This window comes from Euleptes europaea, chromosome 7 (assembly GCF_029931775.1).
Source record: "Euleptes europaea isolate rEulEur1 chromosome 7, rEulEur1.hap1, whole genome shotgun sequence".
Taxonomy (NCBI): Eukaryota; Metazoa; Chordata; class Lepidosauria; order Squamata; family Sphaerodactylidae; genus Euleptes; species Euleptes europaea.
Genome location: NC_079318.1, coordinates 87,690,405 through 87,711,094, shown reverse-complemented (window position 1 = coordinate 87,711,094; position 20,690 = coordinate 87,690,405). Strand labels below are relative to the sequence as shown.

The 20,690-nt window shown below is 52.8% G+C and overlaps 1 protein-coding gene across 1 annotated transcript in view; it reads left to right on the top strand.

Annotated features, from left to right (window-relative positions):
• Nucleotides 1-7,164, top strand: part of DNAJC4 (DnaJ heat shock protein family (Hsp40) member C4) — a 42,553-nt gene extending 35,389 nt beyond the window's left edge. The window contains exons 5-6 of the mRNA XM_056853633.1: nt 3,971-4,057; nt 7,011-7,164. Of these exons, the coding sequence (XP_056709611.1) occupies nt 3,971-4,057; nt 7,011-7,164 (241 nt within the window). The remainder of the gene's footprint in view (nt 1-3,970; nt 4,058-7,010) is intronic.
• Nucleotides 7,165-20,690: the final 13,526 nt, after the last annotated feature.

The window sequence follows — 20,690 nt, the reverse complement described above, 5'->3', positions numbered from 1 at the left end:
GTGCGGAAGAGCACGGGGAGGGCAAAAGGGGGGGTTTGTTGCAGGGTTAAATCCCAAGCCCCGATGGAAGATGAGCAATGAGGAAAGGTAGACCTCATGTTAGGGCAGAGCGCAGATCCGTCGGCAACGTTTCCCTCCCCGAATGGCAGGGAAACCTGGAGGATGCCCTTTCACAGGATAGTTTCCCTGGAGAGGCGACGTGAGCAGTGGAGATTTATGGCTTTTTGGTTACACGCGTTTATTTACAGACAGACAGGTTGGAGCACGAGGAAGCAGCCAGGAGCCCAGCAGGTGCTAGCCTTGAAAGCAGCTTGGGTTCATCGCCGGGGGCCCCACCAGCCGCACCGACACAAACTCCCAGTTTGAGCGGTAAAAGGCCCATCACAATGCGGCACTTCTGGGTGTAATCTGGAAGGGATGGGATCGCGTTGGCGAGCCCGCGCGCACGTGATCCCCACTTCCGAGCTGGGCAATGGATTGCCGAGCTGGGCAATCTAAGCAACATGGCAACCCTATCCCACCCACTTCCTAAAAACACTTGGCGGGAGCCAGAAAAGGTGTCGGCAGGTTGGAGACCCCTGCTATACACAAATTGGAGACCCCTGCTATACACAAACACACACATGAAGAGTTCGGCAGTTTTGAACGCAGCCAGCAAATGAGACAGGAGACGGAGCTTTTACAACCAGGGGGAACAGGTGGAGTCCCAAAGGCACACTCTTTGCCTGGGGTGGCGTGGGGGAGGCAGTGATAAACCCGCTGGAGGAGAGGGGGAACCTGGCAGCCCTAGAGTGGGACCAGGTAGGGCTTTTGCCCAGCATGCTTCTGATTAACTGCTGGAGATTTGATTGGCTGTGCAGATTTTTTTTTTTTATGTTGCTTTGGGAGCAGCTGCCACCACAACACAAGGATCTGCACTGTGTTGCTGAAGTTAAGCTTGGGGATCATTTTGCGGCTGGCTTCGCCTCCTGCGACAGCCATTTTGTTGCCGCGCCCACTGTGCCGTGTCGGAATTCTAAATGTGCCCGCAGGCTCAAAAACGTTGGGGACCCCTGGTGTATAGGGTATAGCTAGTAGCCACCAGCCATCACCAGCCATCACCAGCCAGCAAGCATCTTCTTTCTGTCATCGCCCAGAAAGAAATCATTCTTAGCTCTCTCAAGCTGTAGAAAAACCTAAAGCCAGTGCCGTGCTTCGCAAACCTGTAAAAGAACGAGCGTAACACTCCAGGGGAGTCCTCTGTGCAAAATTGCATTCATATAGGGAAGGAGATCCTGCAGGGTGACTTCCATTCACCCAGAAGCTTAGAACAAATGCATCCTGGGTCAGGGAGTCTTGCCTTTGGTGCTAAATAAGGGGGCCTCCAACCCAACTAAACTACACTTCCAAACCCCTCGCCTGTAAGAATTTAGGGGGATCCAGAGACAACTCCCCCATGCCCCCTTTCATTCCCCAGGGATGCCACACAAGCATTGTTTGGGGGTAGCCGTTTCCCCAGAAGTCTGCCAGCCTATTCTTCATTCTCCTCCAAATCCCTTGCGCAAATCCCACGGAGAAAGAATTGAAGGAAGGGCGGGGGGGGGGGGGCTGTGCAGGCCATGGGGGCACACTCATCAATCAGTTCACAAGCTTTTCCCCCTCCTTTTCTTTGGCCTGCTCACAAAGAACGGCCCGTTTGCAAAGGATTCTGGGAGGGACAGTGCCGCCTGCCTGCCCAACAGGCTGAACCCTGGTTTCCCCTCCACCCCATTGCATTATTCCAGAGCCCAATGTAAACATACCAGAGGGCACAAGGGGGCAAAACAGTTTTGTCCTTTTGTCATGGAAATGGGGTTTTGGGGAAGGGGGGGTGTCTTAGCCCCTAATTAGCCCTTCCCTGCACGATAGAGCTCAGTATTTATTAGATGAGTGACATGCAGTCTTTTGTGTCTCTTTTGGGGAAGTGGGGGACAGAAGAGGGTGGCGGCGACTGGAGAGCGTATGGACGACACGCTTTGAATGTAATGTCCTTGCTTTGAGGGCAGCGTTCTTGGTAGGTTCAGAAAGGAGGAAAAGCTGGCTGGCAGGAGGCGGAAGAAACAGCGTGTTCCAACCAGTCCTGCTTGTAAACCACAGTGTGGTGTAGTGGTTAAGAGGGGTGGTTTGGAGCGGTGGACTCTAATCTGGAGAGCTGGGTTTGATTCCCCACTCCTCCACATGAGCGGCAGAGGCTAATCTGGTGAACTGGATTGGTTTCCCCGCTCCTACACATGAAGCCATCTGGGTGACCTTGGGCTAGTCACAGCTGTCTCAGCCCCACCTACCTCACAGGGTGTCTGTTGTGGGGAGGGGAAGGGAAGGTGATTGTAAGCTGGTTTGATTCTTCCTTAAGTGGTAGAGAAAGTCGACATATAAAAACCAACTACTACTCCTCCCCTCCTCCTCCTCCTCCTCCTCCTCCTCCTCCTCCTCCTCCTCCTCCTCTTCCTCCTCTTCTTCTTCTTCTTCTTCCTATTTTACGTTATTTATAGTCTGCCTTCCCCACGGGGACTCAAGGCAGGTTACACATAGCAAGTCATTACAGTTGACAAAATGGGCCATTCAGTAACCAGTGCGTTAGGATTTTAGAAGTCTGAAACCACCAGAAAGAACTGAAGCACGGCATAAGTAAGCTGGGACCACTGTTCACGAGGTCAGCTGCAGAAAACTATGCTGTCAAATTAGACCATCAGTCTGTCAAAGTCAGGATTGTTTGCCCTGCCAAGGTCTCTTTCACATCATCTACTACATGATCCTTTCAACTGGAGATGCCTGGAATTGAACCTGGGATCTTCTGTTTGCCAAACAGGTACTCTACCACTGAACCACAGACCCTGTTCGTACAGGAATGGGGGCAATCCCAGATGCCTTCCCTGGCCCTCCAGTTCAAACAGCTCTGCTTCCCAGCCTGGGAAAGGAAAGAGCTAAGAACATAAGAAAGGCCATGCTGGATCAGACCAAGGCCCTTCAAGTCCAGGAGTCTGTTCACACAGTGGCCAACCAGGTGCCTCCAGGAAGCCCACAAACAGGACAACTGCAGCAGCATTGTCTGCCTGTGTTCCAAAGCACCTAATGTAATAGGCATGCCCATCTGTTCCTTGAGAGAATAGGTATGCATCATGACCAATATCTATTTTACTAGTAGCCATGAATAGCCCTCTCCTCCATGAACATGTCCACTCCCCTCTTAAAGCCTTCCAGGTTGGCAGCCATCACCATATCCTGGGGCAGAGAGTTCCACAGTTTAACTATGTGTTATGTGAAGAAAGACTTCCTTTTATCTGTTTTGAATCTCTCGCCCTCCAGCTTCAGCAGATGACCCTGCATTCTGGTATTATGAGAGAGGGAGAAAAGCTTCTCCCTGTACGCTCTCCTCATCCCATGCATAATTTTATAGACCTCTATCACGTCTCCCCTTAACCGCCTCCTTTCCAAGCTAAACAGCCCTAAGCCGTTCCACCCAATACCTTGGCAAGCTGTTGCCGAATGGGATAGATGGTCACGAGTCTACTCTTGACAGCTCCGTGTGTGTCCTTGGGCTTCTTCAGGTCTGTTTCTGCCTCAGTACCCTGAGGCCAACAACCATACAGGAGAACCTCTTTAAGCTTTCGCAGGTTTACAGTATTTTGGACTACGTTCTCTGAACTTCAGTTGTCTCCAGGGTCAGGCAGAGAAGGAGAAAAGAGATGCTTCAGGCAGAGGCTTTACTTCTGGTAATGGCTTGGGAGAGATGGGAGGCAAAGCTGGGCCAAGACTCCCCAGTTGTAGTAGGAAAGGGCTTTCTCTCCCCCCCCCCAGTTCCTGTGTATGGGGGGGGGGACAATGAACAGATGGGACACGAATTGTTTGAATTCTGGTTTGCTTCAGAATGTTCTGCTTCTAGTTTCTTTTAGTCCATGGCCAACACACCCTATTAAGTTTCTACCCCTGCCCCCACACCGCTTGCTTGCAGGAAGCTGGAGGAAGTACACAATCGCTTCATGGACGAGAAGGACCAGACCATAACTCAGATATACAAGGAGAACAAGGAGCGAGCCAGGTATGGGTCAGCAGGGCGGGCCTTTTTTTCATTGCTAGGCTTGGCGGTCTCTCTCCGTGGGCCTTACCCCCACTTCCATGCTGTGCCCCGTTACCCATCAACCCTCAGCAGTCCCCAGCGTGCCACAATGTGGATGTGTTTGCTTAGGCCAGCAGTTCCCAAACTCTGCTCCGTGGAGCACTTGGTGCTCCACGAAACGTTTCCTAGCACTCCGTGAAGAGATTGGAATGACTACAGTAATTCGGTTTAGTATATAGGTGTGAGGTGAAAATTAGTGCTCCGTGACAAATTTCTCTCCTGAAAAGTGCTCCATGACTCAAAAAGTTTAGGAACCTCTGGCTTAAAGGCCATTTATGCATGGAAGGTTTTGCCTCGGATTTGCCGTTCTTTAGATGCACAGTTTTCCCATTCGAATTCTCAAAACTCTGCATGGGGGCTTATTTTTTAATTTTAAGAAGTTGGATGGGGGAAACGTGCATCTAGAGAGCAGCAAATCCAAGGCAAAACCTCCCATGCATAAATGGCCTTACTCTGTACACTTATTTCATTGCCCTTAGTCATGAGCGGGGTGGGGGGAGAGAAAGAGCTCTGGAGGGCCCTGAAGCGCCACTCTCTGACGACTGAAACCATCCCATCCTCTGGCTGCAGAGATTCTGCCGGGTTTTCCCAGCAATAGTCAAGCTTACCTTCATAGCCATGAGGACTAGAAACTTGCAGCGTTTTAATTTTCAGAATTCTGGCTGTGGCACCGAATACCAGATTCCATATTCCACCGAATACCAGATACCAGATACTAGTCATGATGCATACCTATTCTCTCCAGGATCAGAAGAGCATGTCTATTTTCTTAGGTGCTGGGGAACACAGGCAGGATGGTGCTGCTGCAGTCGTCTTGTTTGGGGGCTTCCTAGAGGCACCTGGTTGGCCACTGTGTGAACAGACTGCTGGACTTGATGGGCCTTGGTCTGATCCAGCAGGGTTTTCTTATGTTCTTATTCTTTCCTGTGCAGAATCAGGGACCGCATACAGCCCCATTATTCTCTTTTTTAAAAGATACCTTATTTGAAAATGCTGGCAGATAGGCAGGGATGTGCGCAAAGGGATGTTTTATACCAGTGTGAAGAGACAAGCAGGCAGCTGAGGTGGACGACGTTGCAGACATTCTCCCTAAGACTGATTGCTAGCGCCGTCACGGCTTCCCTCAAATAGCCCTGGGAGTTGCCGCTTGCCAAAGGTGACGAGACTTGAGGCTTCCGTAGTACAATAAAAATAGGAGGCCAGTGGCCCTTCCAAGGCTACAAAAGGTTATTCCAGCACATGTGAGTCACCGCTCTCTTCACCAGGTGCATGAAGTAGTCATCAGTTTAGACACATGCTAGGGAAAGGGGAAGGCAGCAGGAAAAGAGGAAGATCCAAGGCGGGATGGGTTGACTCAGTAAAGGAAGCCACGGCCCTCAGTCTGCAAGACCCGAGCAAGCAACAATAGGACATTTTGGAGGACATTGATTCAGAGTCACCGTGAGTCAGAAGCTACTTGACGGCCCTTCACAAACACACATTTAGACTCAAAAGTGCAGACAACAGAGATCCCAGGATTCCCTTGGGAGATTACATTACTATAAAGCCAGGTGTGTAGCGTCAGAAGGCCAATGGGGCATCACAACAACATAAGAGTTGCCCTGCTGAATTAGACCAGTGGCCCATCTGTTCCTGCATAGATGCCACGGGTAATCCCCCAAACAGGGCCTGCAGCAGCAGTCCTCATGCTAGCATCTGGCAGAGGTATTCTGCCTCTGAACCTAGAGGATGCATACAGCCATCATGCCTGTCAGTTAGCAGACAGACCCACCCTCTGTGAATATGTCCAATGTCTTGTGGCAGGGAGTTCCACAGGTAAACTCCCCCATTATACAAGGCAGCCCTTCCTTTTGTCTGCCTTGAGTCTACTGCTGATCAGTTTCAATAGTGTGTGCGTGTATAAAGTGCTGTCTAGTCATAGCTGGCTCATGGCGACCCCCAAGGGTTTTCCAGGCAAGAGACGTTCAGAGGTGGATTGCCATTGCCTTCCTCTGCATAGCGACCCTGGTACTCCTTGGTGGTCTCCTATCCAAATACTAAGCAGGGCCAAGCTTGCTTAGCTTCTGAGATCTGTCGAGATCAGGTTAGCCTGGGCCATCCAGGTCATGGCAGATTCAATAGGGCGACCCTAAATTCTTCTGTTACGGGGGTTGGGGGAGTTTCTCTTTATACGTTTTCTCCACACAGAATTTTACAGACCTCTTATCGTGAACTCCCCTCCCAGCACCCATTGCCATTTTCCCTAAATCAAAAGTCATATGGCCAGTCCTTGGATGACCCAGGCTAGCCCAATCTCAGAAGCTAAGCAGAGTCGGCCCTGGTTAGTACTTGAACACATGAAGCTGCCTTCTACTGAATCAGACCCTCGGTCCATCAAAGTCAGCACTGTCTACTCAGACCGGCAGCGGCTCTCCAGGGTCTCAGGCAGGGGTCTTTCACATCACCTACTTACCTAGTCTCTTTAACTGGAGATGCCGGGGATTGAACCTGTGACCTTCTGCACGCTAAGCAGATGCTCTACCACTGAGCCACGGCCCCTCCTACTTGGATGGGAGACCACCAAGGAAGTCCAGGGTCACTATGCAAAGGCAGGCAGTGGCAAACCACCTCTGTTCCTCTCTTGCCTGGAAAACCCTACGGGGTCGCCATAAGCAGGCTGTGACTCGACGGCACTTTCCAACACCGAAAGGTCATACGTTGTGCTGAGGTTGGTACTGCTTTTTCCGAAGGCCCTATTTCAGCACGATCAAATCCAGCCCAAGACACATATACGTGGTCTCCGTGAACTGTTCGCTCTGATGAACCCTCCAGAAACTGGACCTGTGGTGAGCCCAGGGGACCCCCACTCTCCGCTCACCTCTGCCCTTCCCTGCAGGTCCATCGGCCTCGAGAAGCAGCAGGAGCTGCTGCGGCAGAAGCATGCCGAATTTGCCGAGCGCTATCGCATCCCGAACGGACCGCTCCCGCAAGCAACGGGAGCGTTGGACTCTGTCGCAAACCCGGCTTCCCCCTCACCTGCTGCCAAGTGAAGCCTGGGTCCTGCTCCCGTGTCTCCCGATGGTTGCTGGAGAGTTCTGGAAGCCAAGTGTGGAGGAGACGGCTCGTATGTGTGCGGCGGGAGGAATTGTGGGTCGAGTCCCCTCCTCTGCTGCTCATCTGTCTGTAAAATAGAACCATGTTCCGTCATGAGAATGGGTCTCTGGCCGTTGCTTTTATGGAGGGAGAAGCCGTAGCGTGGTGGTGGAGCACCTGCTTTGCAGGCTGAAGGCCACAGGTTCAGTTGTTGGCAAACTCCTCTTAGCCCACATTGGGGAAGACATTTCTGTGCCTGAGATTTTGACAGCCAGTCGGAGTAGAGATTAGACAGGGATTAGACAGATGAATGGAGAGGTCCATTGATGGCTGCTAGGCGTGGTGACTTGAAGGGAACCTCCATGTTCAGAGGCAGTAAGCCTTTGAATCCCAGTGCTGGAAGGCAGCGGCAGGGGAGGGCCTCAGCCTCTGAGCCATGTCAGGCTCTCCAGGGCAGCCGGTTGGCTGCTGTGTGGACCAGTATGCTAGATGGACAGAAGGGCCTGATCCAGCAGGCTCTTCTTCTGTTCTGTGGGAACCCTTCCTGAAGAATGCACCGGGCTTGTCCAATCCTCGCAGCAGGCCAAGCTCTCACGGCTCCCCTCTGGGCTCCGTCACCTGAAAAGATTACTGCTTTCTGCTCGCTCCAGAGCCAGCATGGTATCGGGGTTTGGAGCAGTGGAGTCTGATCTGGAGAACCGGGTTTGATTCCCCCACTCCTACACACGAGCGGTGAACTGGGTTGGTTTCCCCACTCCTCCATATGAAGCCAGCTGGTTGACCTTGGGCTAGTCACAGCTCTCTCAGCCCCACCTACCTCACTGGGGGCCTGTTGTGGGGAGGGGAAAGGAAGGTGATTGTAAGCCAGTTTGAGTCTCTCTTGAGTGGTAGAGAAAGTCAGCATATACAACCCAGCTCTTCTTCTTCAACGGTGTGGCAGGTTTCTCTCGCCCTCCGGTTCAGGAGCAAGGGAGCACACCGCTGAAGCATGCCCAGGCGGGCGTACAAGTGGGTTGGCGTGGAGGCATTGCTGCCAGGAGTCCACTGTGCCATCTGCAGGAAGTCAAACCGCGCTGCCAGCGTTATAGTTCAGGCAGCGTTTTCCTCACCCCGAGTTAAATCAGAAGCAACAAAAGATTTACTTGTCAGAGTGTTAAAGAGCAAGAATTACTCACTAAGGAGAGGCCCCCACCCTTTGCTCTTCTGCATGGTCACTGTCCAGAGCGCGTCACCGGATTGGAAGGGAACTAACCCAGAGCGGGTGGTTCAGTTAGAAAGGCAGCAGGCACTCCTCCAAGTCTGCTGCCTTCCTGTATCAGAAATGATCTAATTACACCCACCTCTCAGCAGAGATTCATCGAAGGAAAGCAAGGCTAGAACAGTGAATCATACAGAGATGCAGCGAGCAACCCTCTGCTGAGCTTGGGTCATTCTTTGCACTGTGAAAGACGATGCTTAGCGGACGTCTGCTCTGAAGTTAAGTCTCATTTTATTCAGTGGAACTCACTTCCAGGAAAGCATTCTCGAGTGCCGGAATGATCCAGCCATACCTGGTACAGAGACATCCTCTGAGGGTTATTGGAAGAGGACAAAGCCCAAGGCAGCGACTCATGCAGAAACCAGCCTTAGTCCTCTTAGACGATTCTTCTCTATCTCTGCTTTGGGTGTGGTGTAACCATCAGCTAGGGTTGCCAACCTCCAGTTGGTAGCTGGAGATCTGCTATTACAACTGATCTCCAGGCGACAGAGATCAGTTCACCTGGAGAAAATGGCCGCTTTGGCAATTGAATTCTGTGGCGTTGAAGTCCCTCCCCTCTCCAAACCCTGCCCTCCTCAGTCTCCACCCCCAAAATTTCCAGGTATTTCCCAACCTGGAGCCCGCAGCTTTACCGGCAGCTGATGCAAAGACCCAGCAGAAGCTGATTGCTTTAGTCATGCCATTTCCCCTGACTCACACAGAGGCACAGTGGGAAGCCTCCTCTGAGTGGGTTGGGTCTCTGTTTCCACAGGAGCCTTTGGTCATTTCACACATCTATTCCCCCTCCCCCAGCCAGACATTTATGGGAATGGCTGATCTGCAGCAAAGCATTGCTCCTGAATGGAGGATAAAGTAGGACAGGGGTCCCTGACCTTTCTGAGCCTGTGAGGCACCTTTGAATTTCTGACACAGCTTGGTGGGCGCAGCCACAAAATGGCTGCCACAAAATGGCTGCCTCAGGAGGCAGAGCCAGCCAGGCAGTGGCTGCTACAGCTTGCCTTCACTCACGGCATGAAGATCCTTGAGCTGTGGCGGCAGCTGCTGCCGCCGAACCAATGTTTTGAAAAATCTGACGCAACCAGCCAAAATGTCCGGTGTCCCATCAGAAGCCACGCTGGGCAAAAGCCCCAACTGGTCCCACCCACTTCGAAAAACACTTGGCGGGTGCCAGGAAAGGTGCCAGCGGGGGATATAGCGCCCACTGGCAGTACATTGGGGACCCCAAAACAGGGGTTTGTGGGAAGAATCGGGTAAGGAAGAGAACAGCATAAAAATCCCCAGGGGAAGAAATTGACAGATTCTGCTGTGATCACGAGGAGGGGAGGATTTGAGGCGTTCAAAATGGTGTTTTTCAACATTCAGAGCCCGTTTCCTTCAGAAAAAGGGGGGGACGGGCTGGGGAAAGGAGAGGGAAAAGGACCTTTGGAGGTGGCTGGGAGTGACGCGCACGAAGGATTAGCAAGACCCCGCTGCAATGGGAACTATGTGCGAAATGCAGTTTTAATCTTATTGAGCGCAAGGGCCTGAGCCACAAGACTCCTGCTCGTAGCTTTCGGATTGTGGGGTGGGAGGAAAAGAGCACACCCCACCACCGAGTGTGCCTCACAACCCCTACGTGTCCTCAGCCTCCCAGAAAGAGTCTGCGTGTACTTGCGCAAGTGGGGAGGGGGAGAGATGCACCATGGGTTGAAAACAGAAAAGAATGACCAGGAGAAGAAAACGAAGGGACAGATATACTGAAAGAACACCCAGAGGATGACGGCTGGACTGACTGGACACGGATTAAGCAGAACCAGCATGGGGTAGTGGTTAAGAGTGTCAGAGTAGGATCTGGGAGACCTAGGTTCGAATCCCCACTCTGTCATGGAAGCTTGCTGGGTGATCTTGGGGTAGTCACAGACTCTCAGCCTTAGCCGACCTCACAGGGTTGTTGGTAGGATAAAATGGAGGAGGAGAACGATGCAAGCCACCTTGGGTTCCCATTGGGGAGAAAGGTGGAATAGTGGTGAGAAAGGCAGAACTCCCTGCCCCAGGATGTGGTGATGGCTGCCAACTTGGAAGGCTTCAAGAGGGGAGTCGACATGTTCATGGAGGAGAGGGCTAGTATCCACGGCTACTAGTCAAAATGGATACCAGGCATGATGCATACCTATTTTCTCCATGACATTTATCTGTATCTGAAGAAGTGAGCTGTGGTTCACAAAAGCTCATACCCTGCCAGAAATTTTGTTAGTCTTTAATGTGCTACTGGACTCCTCTCCAGGATCAGAGGAGCATGCCTATTAAATTTGGTGCAGTGGAACACAGGTAGGATGGTGCTGCTGCGGTCGTCCGGTTTGTGGGCTTCCTAGAGGCCCCTGGTTGGCCACTGTGTGAACAGACAGCTGGACTTGATGGGCCTTGGTCTGATCCAGCATGGCCTCTCTTATGTTCTTATGTAATATAAATGAAGTAAATAAAATCAGTGGAAGCGAGAGGGCAGCAAAGAGTGTATGTGATGGCGCCTATGAAGGTAGGCGCTTGACCCAGCACATTTCCAGCCCATGCAAACATCCAGAACAGTGGCTTGTTAGGATGCTTTCCTCCATGCGTGTCTCAGAAGTTCCCTGCGAGAAGAAAGCTAAAAACGTCAGGCTAAAAGGCCTGGAACTCTTTTCATGTGCAGCTGTGATCTGCTGTTGAGCACACGCTTCACGTCAAACCCAGGATTGCCTGTGTAACGTGTGAAGCCCCCAGGTACCCTCTCTTCCTTGGATTGGGTGCATTATTCTTCTGCCAGTGCCCCCTGCTGACTGATTCAGGAAGCGCATTCCCACCCAATGGAGATGACCTTGTTTGGAGGTGTAGCTCAGTTTCCCCAGATGTGGCCGAAGTCCACAACCTTTCTCAGACATTTGCCGTGACTCTGAGGTGCTGATGAAGAAACCTTTTGGATGGAAGGAAGGGACGGGGAGGGTATCCATTTAAAAAATGGAAACGATGCTGGACTTCGGCAGACCGGATAAAGTACAGACTTTCCCTGCCCAGACTTAGAATATGTCCCACTCTAACCACACCTCTTGCTGACCTAGCAGTTCTCTCATTTGCTGGATTCCATTTGCAGCTGAAGAGTTATCATCCATGTTTAGTTACTGATCTGTTAGGTGTTGGGCTTGGAAGATATGCTCCAAACCTGGAAGGTCCCAGCTATTCCTAGAGCCACAAAGGTGTGGTTTTGGTTTCTCAGGGTCCTTTACTGGAAGATTTACTTAAGTGACACACTGGGTATGAAGCAGGCACATGTCCAGAAGTTCGCAGGTGGACTGGGGTGGGGCAATGGATTTGTCCGTATGAAATGTTTGCAGCTGGGAACCCTGTTCACGAGGTCAGCTGCAGAAAACTATGCACCTTGGCTGATAACGGTATTTTTCGTCAAATTAAAAAAAATTAAATATATACAAACACAAGGCAGTTGTGGGCACTCTGCGTATGTTCAAGGACACTGTTGTCTTCACACAGCCTAAGAATCAAGCCCTTCCTTGCCTGAGGGGGGACGAAAAGCAAACCTGGAGGCTTGTAACAGCTTCTGATGTTTGGTTTCTAGTTCATCAGGACCAAGCTGCTGGAGTATGAATGGAACTCCGCTGGCAAGCGTGGTGTAGTGGTTAAGAGTGGTGGACTCTAATCTGGAGGACCAGGTTTGATTCCCCACACCTCCACATGAGCGGTGGACTCTGATCTGGTGAACCAGGTTGGTTTTCCCACTCCTCCACATGAAGCCTGCTGGGTGACCTTGGGCTAGTCACAGTTCTCTCGGAGAACTCTCTTAGCCCCACCTACCACATGAACACATGAAGCTGCCTTCTACTGAATCAGACCCTTGGTCCATCGAAGTCAGTGTTGTCTACTCAGACCGGCAGCGGCTCTCCAGGGTCTCAGGCAGAAGTCTTTCACATCACCTATTTGCCTGGCCCCTTTAACTGGAGATGCCGGGGATGGAACCTGGGACCTTCTGCATGCCAAGCAGAGGCTGCTGTAACTGGAGATGCCGGGGATTGAACCTGAGTCCTTCTGCATGTCAAGCAGATGTTCCACCACTGAGGGGAAGGGAAGGCGATTGTAAGCCGCTTTGAGACTCCTTAAAAAGGTAGAGAAAAATGGCGTATAAAAGCCAACCCTTCTTCCCTCGAATGAGATTCCTGTGCCAGGCTGAACCGGGGCTCCCTTTGCTGGTATTTGTGCCAGGCAGAAGTTGTAACCTGCCGAGGACAGAACCTTGTGGAAGTCGGGCACTCTTTTTCTGCAGGCAACCAGGGAGCTGAATGCCCCCAATGCCAACACCAGGCACAGAATGGCTTTCTGGTAACGCATTCCAGAGTGGTAGCCGTGTTACTCTTTGGCAGCCAGAAACGAAAAGGGAGTCTTGCAGCCTCTTGAAAAGACCGCAGATTTATGGCAGCAGGAACTTCTGCCACAATCCGTTAAGCCTTAAAGATGATACACAAAGACTTTTTTCCCCTCATTTCTTTCGGTCGTTTCTACCCATTTTGCGTCTCTGGTGCAGATTGATCTGGGACGGCCCTCTCTCGAACTGCAAGCTGCTCTTTTAGAAACTCCTAAAAATATAATTGCACCAAGTGAATGGGAATATATGGGGGGCTGACTCAAACTGTCCTGCCTTGCTTGAGAGCGATTGCTAGTGGTCCAGAGGAGGGTAACAAAGATGGTGAGGGGTCTGGAGACCAAGTCCTATGAGGAAAGGTTGAAGGAGCTGGGTGTGTTTAGCCTGAAGAGGAGAAGACTGAGAGGGGATGTGATCACCAACTTCAAGTACTTGAAGGGCTGTCGTATAGAGGATGGTGCGAGTTGTTTTCTGTTGCCCCAGAAGGTCGGACCAGAACCAGTGGGTTGAAATTAAATCAGAAGAGTTTCCGTCTAGACATTAGGAAGAATTTTCTAACAGATAGGTTCCTCAGTGGAACAGGCTTCCTCGGAGCGGTGGTGGGCTGTCCTTTCCTGGAGGTTTTTAAGAAGAGGTTAGATGGCCATCTGTCAGCAATGCTGATTCTATGACTTTAAGCAGATCATGAGGGAGAGGGCACCTTGGCCATCTTCTGGGCATGGAGGAGGGGTCACTGTGTGTGTGTGTGGGGAGGTAGTTGTGAATATCCTGCATTGTGCAGGGGTTGGACTAGATGACCCTGGTGGTCCCTTCCAACTCTATGATTCTGTGGTTAGAGCATTAGATGAGGACTGGTGAGACCCAGGTGCAAATACCTCTTCTGCCATGAAGCTCACCGGATGACCCTGGGCCAGTGATTTGCTTAGCCCAGCCTACTTCACAAGCTTGTTGTGAGGATGAAAGAAGGCAGGAAGGACCGTGCATGCCACCCTTAGTTGTTCAGAGAAAGGACTGGATAACGATGGGGGGGGGAGCATTGCAACACATTTCCACTGCCCAGGCAGTGGATAATGGGCTTGTGGAATTCACTGGCACAAGATTCAATGGTTTAGATGGCTTTAAAAGATAATTCGAACCAGTCTGCCTCTTAACAGTTTTACCCTGCCAAGTTTAGGGCAGTATACATAATTCTCCTTCCATTTTAGACAAATTCATGGGAGAGGCAGAGAGGTCGGCTATTAGCTGTGATTTCCAAGTAGAACCTTCTTGTCCAGCAGCAACATACCCCTGGCCAGCAGGGGGAGGCAGCAGCGAGAGGCTTTGGGGCCTTCTGGGAAACATTTGGTTGGCCTTTGTGTTGGTTGGTCTTAAGTGCAGCTCTGGTCTGATCCAGCAAGGCTGAAGGGACAGAATTATTAACTCTAAGTGCTAACTCTAAGTGCTAACTGGATCCTCTGTGTTCAAGGACAGTGTAACTCTGTATCCCAGGCTACCAGGGACAAACAACCAGGGTTGTTCCTGAACACACCTGGTCGGCCACTACTGGAAAGTCAGCATGCTAGGCAGTCCTTGGATCAGATCCAGCAAGGGTTTCTCTTGCCTCTTAAGCAACCACAGCCCTGACCCAGATAGCCCAAGCTAGCCTGATCTGGTCAGATCCCAGAAGCTCAACAGGGTCCACCCTGGACAATATTTGGACAGGAGACCTCTGAGGAACACCAGGGTTGCGACGCGGAGGAAGACGATGGCAAACCACCTCCCAACGTCTCTTGCCTTGAAATCCCTACAAAGTGGCCCTAAGTCAGCTGCGTCTTGCTGGCAAAATAAAAAATGGCCAGAACCTCCCCGCAATGGCCAGGCAGAACCTCCACACACAAGAGCAGTCTACCCCCTGAATGCCAAGGCGCTGGGAGGAGGGCGATGGTCAGGCAGAACCTCCACGCGCAAGAGCAGTCTACACCTGAATGCCAAGGCGCTGGGAGGAGGGCGATGGTCAGGCAGAACCTCCACGTGCAAGAACAGTCTACACCTGAATGCCAAGGCGCTGGGAGGAGGGCGATGGTCAGGCAGAACCACCACACGCAAGAGCAGTCTACACCTGAATGCCAAGGCGCTGGGAGGAGGGCGATGGTCAGGCAGAACCTCCACACACAAGAGCAGTCTACCCCCTGAATGCCAAGGCGCTGGGAGGAGGGCGATGGTCAGGCAGAACCTCCACGCGCAAGAGCAGTCTACACCTGAATGCCAAGGCGCTGGGAGGAGGGCGATGGTCAGGCAGAACCTCCACGCGCAAGAGCAGTCTACACCTGAATGCCAAGGCGCTGGGAGGAGGGCGATGGTCAGGCAGAACCTCCACGTGCAAGAACAGTCTACACCTGAATGCCAAGGCGCTGGGAGGAGGGCGATGGTCAGGCAGAACCACCACACGCAAGAGCAATCTACACCTGAATGCCAAGGCGCTGGGAAGAGGGCGATGGCCCGTCAGAACCTTTAAGCACAAGAGCAGTCTACCCCCTGAATGCCAAGGCGCTGGGAAGAGGGCGATGGCCCGTCAGAACCTCCACGTGCAAGAGCAGTCTACCCCCTGAATGCCAAGGCGCTGGGAGGAGGGCGATGGCCTGACAGAACCTCCGCGCACAAGAGCAGTCTACCCCCTGAATGCCAAGGCGCTGGGAGGAGGGCGATGGCCTGACAGAACCTCCGCGCACAAGAGCAGTCTACCCCCTGAATGCCAAGGCGCTGGGAGGAGGGCGATGGCCAGGCAGAACCTCCACGCGCAAGAGCAGTCTACACCTGAATGCCAAGGCGCTGGGAAGAGTGCTACCCTGCCACCTCTGCTGGGAGGAGGGCCCTTCAGCCCCCCTGCCCGTCTCTCCAGCCCAGCAGCTGCCCCCAGCCTCGCCCTCTCTCCCCCTGGCCTCCCTCCCCCCGCTCCCAGCCGCCCGGCTCTGCCTCCCTCCCTCCCCCCCCCCGCTCCGTAGGGTGGGATTGTCGGGTCACATGAGCCGGCGCGGCTCCCTGGCCTCTCTCTCTCTCTCTCTCCCCCGTCCGCCCGCCGCTCTGCCACTCGGAGCCGGTGACTTTCCCCGGGCGCGTCCCCGCCTGGCACGCCGCCTCCCGGGCAGGGGCGAGGAGCGGGGCACGGCGCCCCGGCGCACCTGCAGCCTGCCCCCCCACCGACCCCCCCAAGCGCCTCCCTTCGCTCGCTGGACCTCCGGCACGGATTGCAGAGCCGCGGGGGAAGCGGCGGGCAGCGATGCCCTTGCCTAGGGGCATTGCCCGTGACCTCGGGGGTCGCCTTTGCCCGCCCGGCACCCCTCCCGTCGCCCGCCCCGCCGGTTCGACGGATTGAGGCTCTTCGGAGCTGGCAGCCGCCCCCTGCCCAAAGAGAAACAAAGTTTGGCCAAGTGTGCTGTGCGTCCGAGGCGAGGCTGGGCAGGGGGGCGGCTGGCCTCGCCCCCCTTGGCCTGGATTACAATGCCAGGGTGCCAGGAGGCTGCCGGAGGGAGGGGGCCGCCCGGATCCTCGGGGCGCCGGCACTGAAGACGCCCCTGCCCCATTCGCCACCGCCCCTCAAGCAACGCAGCCTTGGCACCATGAATGCCCCCTGCAATGCCCTTCAGCTTCTCCTGACGACAACCTTGCAGATCCTCTACTGTGCCGCGACGGTAGGTGGGCACCGGGTGTGTGGGGGGGGGGCTGGGACCGAGCAACACCTGGCAGCGTTGCCGGGCGGGGGGGGGGGCGTAAGGGAGCGAGGAAAAGGAGCTGTCGTGGGTGCACCAGAAACGAGGCGCAGCTGGCACCGGGCAGTCTCGCCGCAGGCGGTGGGGAGGAGCCGCAGAGGGCACAGCTGGTAGCCAATGGAGCGTGGCACGAAGAGAATGGGGGTGCTGTCGAGGGGGGCGAGCTGAAGAGGGACTGGAGTGGCTGCGGGCAAGGGGGTGTGGCTCCTGCCCCCTGGAGGGGCCCCTTGCCCAGAGTGGCGTGCCCACCCATCAGTGCCTCTCTGGGAGGGTAACTAAAGCTTCCAGGCGAAGGTGGGGGGGGGTAGGTGGCGTCCTGTGGTTGGAATGATTCACTTCCTGCAGCTCCCATTTATTTATTTATTTATTTATTTATTGCCACCGGGCACTGCTGTGCCCTCCACCACCTGGCAGTTGTTCCAGACTAACCAGCCTTCCCCCCCCCCACACCATGTGTGTGGTATCTTCTAAAAGACCGAAACACCCTTTGGCCACGCTTCTTTTTGCACCCAGGGTCGGTAGGGCTGTAGCCGTGGCCCCTGAGCTGCCCCAGCGTTTCTCCCACCCCCTTTCCCATTTGGGAAGCCATTCGGGTATGACTACAGACCCCAAAAGGTGGGGACGGCCCTAGAGGCACTGAATCTAGAGTCCAAAAGGAACTAGGTTGCTCTCTACACATGCTCAGAGGTCTTTTACTCCCTATGTTCCATGTTTCAGCCCTGGAAACACATTCCAGGGTTGAGCCCATGCCAAAAAAGGTTGCTCTCTGGGTTGCTCTCTACACATGCTCAGAGGTTTTTTGCTTCCTATGTTCCAGGTTTCAGCCCTGGAAACACGTTCCAGGGTTGAGCCCATGGCAAAAAAAAAAAAAAAGGTGAGAATGGCTTTAGAGGCACTGAATCTTGAGTCCAAAAGGAGCTAGTAGAAATGCTCTCGACGCATGCTCAGAGGTCTTTTACTTCCTATGTTCCAGGTGTCAGCCCTGGAAACTAATTCCAGGGTTGAGCCCATGACGCAAAAAAAGAAAAGGGGTGGGGAGGGAAATCTCGCCATTCTTTTTGTCACCAGCAGCTGAAAAGGTTGAATCTTCCATCTCATCCCCAGGTTTTAATCCAATCTGCTATGCTTGTTCTTCTGTTTCCCTTGAAATGTTCCCAGCACTTTCCGTCTTCGCTTGTTCTTCTGGATTTCCCTCCGGCTTTTCCGTCAATAGTTTCTAGAGACAATTTAAGGTTTCGCTGCTGGAAAATAAGCGTGGATCGGGCCTTTGAGAGAGGGTGGGGTTTTCATCGCTGTGGTTGCTTAAAGCACTCCCTGTACAACTGGTAATCCTGACAACGGCCCTATAAGGTAGGGCAGCATTCTTACCACCCCCCCACAGTGTTACAGACAGGAGGCTGAAGTTAAGAGTGACGTGTTCCAGCCTCCCCTGTGAGCTCATGGCACAGCAGCTATTTGAACCTGGGTCTTCTGGGGTCATAGCCAGATCACAGCCATTAGGTTATGCTAGTTCCTTGCACCAATTCTTGCAGTTAGAGCCATGGGGGGTGGGTTTTTTTTTGCAATTGCATGTTCCTCGCACAAAGACTGCCACGTGGCTTCTGACAAGCGCATGTCCCATCCCTTCCTTTTCTCTCCCGGCGTGTCCCATCCTGCACATGAGCCCATGCGCAGCGGCGAATCGGTCCGTTCTGAACCCGTCCCCTGATTCAACACCACAGACAAGATGGCCATCACGCATCCCCCCCCCCGTGGGCTCATGTTCAGTAAAGACCGTTCACCTGAGGGTCACCCAGCTGCGCTTTCCTGGCTCGTGAAACACGTACCAGCGATTCGACGCTGCAACGCGCCTTGGAGCACTTCCACGCGCTCCTAGAATCCAGATGCTTTTCCCGACCATCCTGACAGCCTGGATTCCCTCTGCCTCCATGTGGGATCTCTCAGTGGTAGAGTGTGTTTGTGGGGGAGAGTGCCTTCTGCACGCGATACATGAGGAGCTTGTGGAATGCGTAGCCACAAGACGGGGTGGAAGCCGCAAAGCTCGGTGCCTTTGAGAAAAGACTTGGATGCATCCCTAGGAAAAGCAAGCTCCGTGTAGAGGCGAATCAGCTCTTCTGGGTGGGAATGGCCGTCGTTTCCCCGTTTTGTTTATGAACTTCCAGAGGCATCTGGCTGGAAACAGGACGCTGGACTGGACAGTCTGATCCAGCAGAGCTCATTATGCCCTTATCATAAAAATCTGAGCAATTCCTAGGGGAGGGGGTGGTTCAGAAGGATGGAGAATTTGGGGAGAGATTTCGGTTTGGATTGCCAGACTTTTCCCTTTGCAAGATTTCTTCTCTCTTCTCCTGGTTCTCCTGAGCGACAGGTCTGTCGTAATTCCACAGGGGTGCAGAAAACCGAAGATCTCTCTGCTTTTTTAAAGAGAACAGGTTTCTAGTCCTTAGGTTTGCAAATTTCCACATTAAAACATGGGCCATGTGTGCTTTGAAGCTGGGCTGGTTTATTTATTAGATTTTGTTTCTGCTTTCTCCAAGAAACTCAGGCGGTATAATTCACTCCCTTCCCCTTTATCCTGTCAACAACCTCATGGGGTGAAAACTGATCTAACATCATCCAGTGAACTCCACTGAATGTGAAGCCACATCTCCCCAGACCAAACAGTGACCACAAAACCTCTCTGGCTGGAGTTACTGAATAAGACTTCCCGTGGTCAGGAAGGAAGATTTCACAGTGCTGCCCTTCCTCTGTGGCTCTCCTTATGACTAGCAGAAGCAAATATATATGATGCAAAATAGTTTTGAAATCCAGGATAAATGATATAAAATCAGATACATTGCACCCATGAGTTCAATTTACATTATACATTTGGTTCAATTTGATCCAAAACTGGAGTCTTAAAAAACCAACAACATTAGGAAAAATTTTCTAACAGAGTGGTTCCTTGGTGGAACAGGCTTCCTCGGGAGGTGGCGAGCTCTCCTTCCCTGGAGGTTTTAAATAAGAGGTTAGATGGCCATCTGTCAGCAATGCTGATTCTGTGACCTTAAGCAGATCATGAGAGGGAAGCCATCTTGGCCATCTTCTGGGCATGGGTCACTGGGGGTGCGTGGGGGAGGGAGGTAGATGTGAATTTCCTGCATTGTGCAGGGGGTTGGACTAGATGACCCTGGCGGTCCCTTCCAACTGTGATTCTATGATTCTAACACCCAACTAGTATATGAAGGCAGCAGGAAACAAGGAAGTCCCACCATGAGATGGATCGACTCCATCGAGGAAGCCACAGCCTTCAGTGCCATAGAGCCCAATTGCCAAAGTGGCCATTTTCTCCAGGTGAACTGATCTCTATCGACTGGAGATCAGTTGTAATAGCAGGAGATCTCCTGCTACTACCTGGAGGGTGGCAACCCTAAAGACCTGAGCAAGGCTGTTAACGAGAGGACTCTTTGGAGGTCATTAATTCAAAGGGTCTCTGTGAGCCAGAAGCAACTTGACAGCCCGTAACAGATGTGCACAAACTGTGAACGTTGCGTGCTGGTTCACACCAGTGCCTTTCTGGTGACTGTGTGTTTCATGGTTCACAACTGGACTCCGTCCCCTTTGCCCGATCCCTCCAACTGAAGACTCACATCACCTCTCTCACCCAAGGATTTTCCATCTACCTCACACCCAAGTACACGTCCCGCTGCAACCACTGTAAGATTCCCACAATCATTTGTGTCCCTGAGCTGTGTTTGCTTGTAGTGGTCGTGGGGAAGGGGAGATAGAGGGATGTATCGTTTGGGGGCTGGCCCCGAGAAAGAAGATCTGCAAACCAGACTTTATGTGCGTGTCTGTGTGCTGTCAAGTCACAGATGACTCATGGGGACCCCGTAGGGTTTTCTAGGTGGTTTGCCATGGCTGCTAGTCAAAATGAATGCTAGTCATGATGCATACCTCTTCTCTCCAGGATCAGAGGAGCATGCCTATTATTGTAGGTGCTGTGGAACACAGGCAGGATGGTGCTGCCACAGTCTTGTTTGTGGGCTTCCTGGAGGCACCTGGTTGGCCACTATGTGACCAGACTGCTGGACTTGATGGGCCTTGGCCTGATCCAGT